Here is a 7500-nt window from a genome sequence, read left to right on the forward strand (position 1 = left end):
TCTAAGAAGAGAGATAAGAAATACAAACAACTTAAGAGATGAGAATTGCATTTTGTTCTTTATATGACACAAATGGCCAAATCATACATTCAAAAAATTTATTATGTTTTATTCCTTTGTAACCAATAAATTGGGCAAACTTCAGTGTTTATTTGTCTTTGTTAAATTTTATCTTTTATAAATCTTGTACACATAATATTGAGAGTAAATGATGGTCTCAGTATGTCTAATGATGTTATTTCATGTTATCACAGAGCAGTGCTGGAAGCTCTAGTAGCAAAATAGCTGACTTTAAGGCTCGCTTAGCAAAGCTGCACACAAAGAGGGTAAGTCAGATATGACTTTTGTTAGCCTAGTGATTTCTTATCTTGTAAGGATTGTAGAGATAACTATTGTTTTTTTTTATTTATTATTATATAAGATACTTTTGTTTTAGTTTTCCATTACTTTTTTTTGGTAAAGGGACTAATTTATTTATTTATTATTATTATTATATTATTATTATTATTATTTTTATTATTATTATTATTATTATTATAAAGTTTAGATATAATCATTGAAATGTGTTACCATTATGAAAGTACATACTTTTATATTTTATTAAATGTGTATGCAAACCTGGTAACAACACTGCTAGGCATATCCAACAATAGAAAATGCATATTTGAATACAAAATATTTTGGATATGATCAAGAGAGGTTTCAAGAAAATGGATAAGCCATTCTCTTTACCTCTCGATATTACAAGACATTAATGATAATTAAAATAACAATATCAGTGATATTGAAGAATCCTTGATAATAAAATTGGCGATGATAAAAATAGTAACATATTAACAAAGTTAATATTGATTGTTATCATCTTGATAATAGCACTAATTATTATGTTTCCTATTACCTGTTATTATGTCAATAGTAACTGTAACCACTAGACTAAAATAACTAAGAATATGATAATAATAATATATATTATTACAGCAGTGTAAAGAAAATGATAATGATGATGATAATGATCACAATAAAGATGATAATACAAATGATAGTAATAATGATGATAGTAATTATAGTGATAGTTATAGAAATAGTAATACTTATAGTAATAAAGGTAGTAATAATAATAATGATAATGATAATGATAATGATTACGATAATAATAGTGTCAATAATAATAATGCTGCTGATAATGATAATGATAATAATTTTGATGATGATGATGATATTAATAATGATATTAACAACATCAATAATAGAGATGATAATAATGATGATGATAATAATGATGATGTTAATAATCATAAAAAATAATGATAATAATAATAATTATGATGATAATGATGATGATAATGATGATGATGATGATGATGATGATGATAATAATGATAAAAAAATTATAATAATAGCAATTAGCCCCCCCAATCCTTTGCCCGTTGTTGTTGTGGGGGGGCTTAGGAGACGGAGACTGAGACCCAATGCTGGGGAACTCCTCAACCTTGGGACTCCGCCATCAACTCAACTAATTTTGCATGTTTTTTTTTTATTTTTTCCCCACTCATACTTTTCATTTCAGTTTCTTCACCAATCCCTTCTACTATCCACCTCCTAAGGTGTGAGAGCCGTGCTGAAAGGATGAAAGGCTGACTTTATGTCAGTCCTGAACGGCCTGAGGGAACCATGGGCACGGTATCCCCCTGCCATACCTGGCCCTTACCCCTCAAGGGGACCCTGAGGGGTGGACTGTTTTATTTTCCCCAACATACTCCAGGCTTATCATGGCCAATAATGAAGATGTAACCCCACTTTTAGGGGCAATGAGGCTTGCCCCTTTATTAAATAGCCCCAATCCCGGCTCTCCTTTGACCACAGCTCCGAACACTGCAACAACTACCCCCTCATCAATGCATACTAGTACATTACAACTAATTACAACATTACAACCCTAATCAACAACCAACCCCCAGGAGACATTTCTACTCTCCCAACATGCTCAACTTCAACACCTTTACTCCCACAACCTTCTTCATCAACCACCCCATCTCCCCTTATTACTACCTTACAACCTTATTGCCCACCTCCCCATAACACTACCCCCCTCAACATTACTCCCTCCTCCACACGTCCCCGCACTTCTACTACCCCCACCTTTACAAGAATCCTAAATACTCTATTTAGCCCAGCCAAATGGGACCGATTTTTCGTGATCCCTCCCACAGCTCCCTACTCTAAAAGCACCCTGTGGAGAAGACTTACTCGCCTGTCTCACAGACTATGATGCAACATATGTACAATGCTACTCCATTCCTCCCAGAGGAAATCGTAAGAAATCCATTAACATAGTCAAAATTACTTTCCGTAGACATGACCTTCCCTTTAATGTTTACATAGGTGGGGAATCCCTACCTGTCCGACCATATCAACCTCCTCCTCGTCAGTGCCAAAATTGTTGGTGTTTAGGACTCCCAGCCAAACACTGTCATTCCACAGCCAGATGCCCGCTATGTGCCCAACCTGGCCATACTCAATCAAACTGCTCAGCACAGTCACGCACATGTGCAAACTGTGGCAGCCCCCATAATGTATTTTATAGAGGCTGCCCCACCTACAAATTTGAGTCTGAGGTAGCAACTCTCAGATTCAGACTTGGATTCACTCTACGTGAAGCCAGACAGGAAGCACATTGACGAGGTTTTTCTCTTACCCCCTACTCCATTAATGTCGCTCACTCTGCCAATCCCCCTACCTCCCAAGCTCCTACACCCTCTCCTAAACCCAACCCCCCTCCATCTAACATCCCCTCTTCTACCTCCTACCTTCCCCAGTCAAATTCTTTTACCATCCTAAACCCAGACACTCCAATCTCTACCCAATCAAATTCTTTTGCCATCCTAAATCCAGACACTCCAATCTCTACTACAGCCCAAACACCTTCCCCTCTCCCTCCCCGCACTACCCGCAGCAGACAGAATAAACGTTCCACCCCCTCTCCCCCTACCTCACAATCACCTCCACCTTCCTTTGCCCCTATTTTTTAGACACCAGACTTCTCTTCCCCCCCTCACAAGAAAACCTTTATCTCACAAAACTCCCCAACCAACCCCATTACAGAAACTCTAGAAGATATCCAGAACTACATAATAGAGTCCCAAACTGATACTCATCTACCTTCAAATTCTACAATTCCCGATCCCTCCACACTCAAAGTGACCGCCAATATCCATCCTCCTCCTACTCATATTCTCCCTACACCCAATCCTCCTACCCCATCCCAACAAAACCCATCCCCCCCAACTCCACCCCCACCTATATTAACCCTCCCCTTTATCCCTTCCACTTCCTCCTGGATACACATTTGAATCCCTCATGTCCCCAGACCCTTTACCTCCCAACACCCCTCCTAATACAATACCACCTCCCCAACCTCATTCTTTATCCCACCCTTAAGCACCTTCCCCTTCAAATTCTCCAAAACGTACTACAATCGTTATTACTAAATCAACGAAAGTATAACTATCCTTCATTGGAACATTCGCGGTTTCCGCTCCCACAGACCTGACCTCCGACATATCCTCTCCTCTTATAACCCATCCAATATATGCCTTCAAGAAACTTTTTTTTACACATTTTCCAATACCAATCCCCAATTACCATTTTGTTTCTTCCCCACACTCCCTTTATGTTTCGTCCCTACTTATCAACCAGAAAACACCTTATGTCATACCTCCCTTTCAAACCACTGTCCCTTGTACAGTTATTCGTATCTTTCTTCGCCGCTGGATCACAGTGATTTCAGTCTACTTCTCCCCTTCCCACCCCATTAACTTTGTCGCTTTTGAAAACCTAATTTCCCAACTTCAATCACCTTTCCTCATAGTAGGTGATTTTAACTGCCGCCACACTCTTTGGGGTGATTCTATCACCAGCACCCGTGGCCGAGCTCTAGAGCGCTTCCTCTCCACAGCTGATCTTATTATTCTAAATACAGATCGCCCCATGCGTCTTTTTCATGCATTGACCTCTCTCTGTGCTCCCCTTCTCTTCATTTATATTTCCACTGGTCAGTTCTAGACCACTTTCCCTATAGTGACCACTTTCCAGTTCTCCTTTCTCCAACTTCATATCTACCACTTAACTCCCCACGCTGGTGCTTTGATAGAGCTGACTGGCATACTTTCACTTCACTCTCTACTATTCATACCCCTCCATCTTCCCTTTCATCCGTATCAGAAATGATACAATTTTTCATAACTACAGTCCTAAGAGTTGCCCATACAGCTATCCCTCGAACCTCAAGACCCTATACCTCCAAATGTGTTCCATGGTGGAATTCTGATTGCACTAAAGCACTCCATGTAGAACGTGGAGCCTGGAACAGTTACCGCTACAAACGAGGTACCCCTCATCAACCATCAGCTCTTTATCTCCTATAAAAGAGCATCTTCCTGTTTTCGTCGTAAAATCCGAAATAGTAAAACAAATAGCTGGCGAAATTATGTTTCCTCAATTACATCCTCTACATCTTTCTCAAATGTTTGGCGCCGGATCCATAAACTATCAGGCAAACATCCCTCCCATCCAGCCCCCGTCCTCCATATTTGAGATACCCTCATCTCTGATCCTCCCCAAGTCGCTAATGAATCCCTCATGATTATTTCAGCCAGGTCAGTAGTGGCTCTTACCTTTCTCCAAACTTCTCTTCTATTAAAACCATCAGGGAACGTACCCCCATTATCTTCACCCTATCCTCTGCTGATTCCTATAATGCTCCCTTTTCTTCCTCTGAACTCAGTGCTGCCCTAAAATCGTGCCACAACACTCATGAAAGCCCTGACAGTATTCACTACCGTATGCTCCGATAACTCCCATCTTCCTCATTATCCTTCCTATTAACAACTTACAACCACATATGAACATCAGGAAATCTTCCTTCTCATTGGCGAGAAGCTCTTATCCTCCCCTTCCTGAAACCCAATAAATCGGGTACCCTCCCTCAAGACTATCGCCCCATCGCACTAACTAGCTGCTTATACAAACTACTAGAGCGAATGGTTAACTTCCGCTTAATGTGGTAACTTGAATCCCACAATCTTATCTCTCCTTCCCAGTTTGGTTTTCTCTGTGCCCGAAGCACAGCTGACCCCCTTGCTCAATTTGAGACATATATTACATCCGCATTTGCATGCCATGAATCCTTACTAGCTATGTCTTTTGACCTAGAAAAAGCATATGAGGTACCATATTCTCCAACAATTGTCTTCTCTAGGCAAACGTGGAAACATGGGTGTCTTCATAAAGTCTTTCCTCTCCTAATGCACTTTCCAGGTCAAAATTGCCTCTGCCAAATCATCTTTCTTTCCTCAAATTGAAAGTGTCCCACAAGGCAGTGTACTTAGTACCACCTTATTCCTTCTTGCTGTAAATGACATTGCCTCAGTTCTACTACCAGGAGCCCGGTCATCACTATATGTTGATGATTTAACCATCTATGCCTCTGGCACATCCATACCAAATCTCTACCAATTTCTTCAATCTGCAATATCATCAGTTTCCTCCTGGGCCACAAACCATGGCTTCCGCTTTTCTACCTCCAAATCTTTCTCCATCCTTTTTTCTCGCACACGTGTAGGTCCTTTAGCTTCACTCTTCTTATATGACACTCCACTCCAACACCATTCCTCTGGTAATTTCCTAGGCGTCATTTTTGACTTCAAACTATCCTGGCAAGACATATTCTTTACATCAAAGAAAAAGCTTGCCGCCGTCTCCGAATTTTACAAACCTTATCCCATTCATCCTGGGGCTCAGATCGAAAAACTCTCCTTCATCTTCATGTTACCTTAATCCTCTCCACTCTAGATTATGGATGCCATATCTACTCCTCTGCCTCAACTTCTCTCCTTGCTCATCTTGATACAATCCATTACTGTGGTCTTTGCTTAGCCCTAGGTGCCTTCCGCTCCTCTCCAGTTGAGAGCCTGTACACTGAATCAGGCATACCATCTCTCTCTCGACGCCGTGCCCTTCTCTCTCTCCGATGTTATGCTCGATTCCACCAACTTCCCCTCACTAAACTAACTATCCCACGATCCCTACTTCCTACGTTTGCTTCTTCTCCACGTTTACCTACTCCTTTCTCCACTCGCATGGATACCCTCCTCTCCCATTCACCTTTTCCCCATCTCCGACCCCTCCCGTTCTCTGTACATTCAGTCCCTCCATGGTTTATACCTTGCCCCCATATTTGTTCCTCTGTCTACCCTGACCCACCAAAATCAAATATTCCTCCTACTATCCTTCTCACCCATTTCCTTGACCATGCCTCCACTCATTCCTCCAGTATTCCCGTGTACACTGAGGGCTCCAAAACCACCTCCGGTGCTGGTTTTGCAGTAATCTTCCCAACTCGTACTTTCAAATACCCCCTCCCTCCTGAATCCAGTGTCCTTACCACAGAACTGTATGCACTCCTTTTTGCCTTAAAACACATATACTCACTCCCCTCTTCCTCTTATACAATTTTTACTGACTCCTGTAACTCATTAACTCTCATAAAGTCACGACCAACCCCCTTGTTTGTAAGATCCAGAACTGGTTGTTCTACCTGTCCATACATCATAAAACAGTCAAATTTTGCTGGGTACCCAGCCATGTTGGAATCCCCGGCAATGAACAGGCAGATACTCTAGCATGCTATGCTGCTATGTCCACATCAAACCAACCATGTTTCTCACATATCCCAGCCACGGATTATTACCCACACTTTAAGACCTTCTTGTATAATCGATGGCATTCTTTTTTGGTCAAGTCTCCACACTAATAAATTACATACTGGTATAAAAACCCACACTGTAAAACTAGATTTAATTGAAAAAGAGAGACTACAGTTTCGGAATCCACCTGGATTCCATCTTCAGGTCTGAAGATGGAATCCAGGTGGATTCCGAAACTGTAGTCTCTCTTTTTCAATTAAATCTAGTTTTACAGTGTGGGTTTTTATACCATAGTATCAACACGGTAGTGTGTTTTCTCCTTTTCAAATTACATACTATAAAACTGTCAATCTCCTGGTCAGCTCTATTCCATCGGAACAGACGTTGAGAGACGGCTCTCGCCCGCTTATGCATTGGCCACACCCGTTTAACACACCCCTATCTGATGTCACAATCCGATCCACCCCTATGTTCCTTATGTAATGTTCCTCTTTCAGTCCCACATATTCTATTGTCATGCCCACGTTTTGAAGCAGTTCGTACCTCTACTTTCTCCCATCTATCCTCCCTACATAGACATCCCAACTTATCAGACATCCTTACAGAATCTCACACTTTCTGCTTTGACAACCTGTTTTCCTTCCTCAAATGCATATATATCCTTCACTTGATCTAACTCTTTACATTACCTCTTCTGACCCTAACCCATTCACTCACCAATTCCTTAACCTAGCTTTAACAACTAATCACTAACCCAACCACCCTTCACTAACATTAACTATAGTGCTACATGACC

At 41.0% G+C, this 7500-nt stretch overlaps 1 protein-coding gene across 1 annotated transcript in view; it reads left to right on the forward strand.

The window, feature by feature from the left end:
* LOC125044424 (pre-mRNA-splicing factor SYF2-like) overlaps nt 1-7500 on the forward strand; it is a 28165-nt gene that overhangs the window by 12767 nt on the left and 7898 nt on the right. The window contains exon 2 of the mRNA XM_047641081.1: nt 255-326. Coding sequence (XP_047497037.1) covers nt 255-326 — 72 coding nt within the window. The remainder of the gene's footprint in view (nt 1-254; nt 327-7500) is intronic.

Source organism: Penaeus chinensis, chromosome 35, assembly GCF_019202785.1.
Source record: "Penaeus chinensis breed Huanghai No. 1 chromosome 35, ASM1920278v2, whole genome shotgun sequence".
In the NCBI taxonomy this organism is placed as follows: domain Eukaryota; kingdom Metazoa; phylum Arthropoda; class Malacostraca; order Decapoda; family Penaeidae; genus Penaeus; species Penaeus chinensis.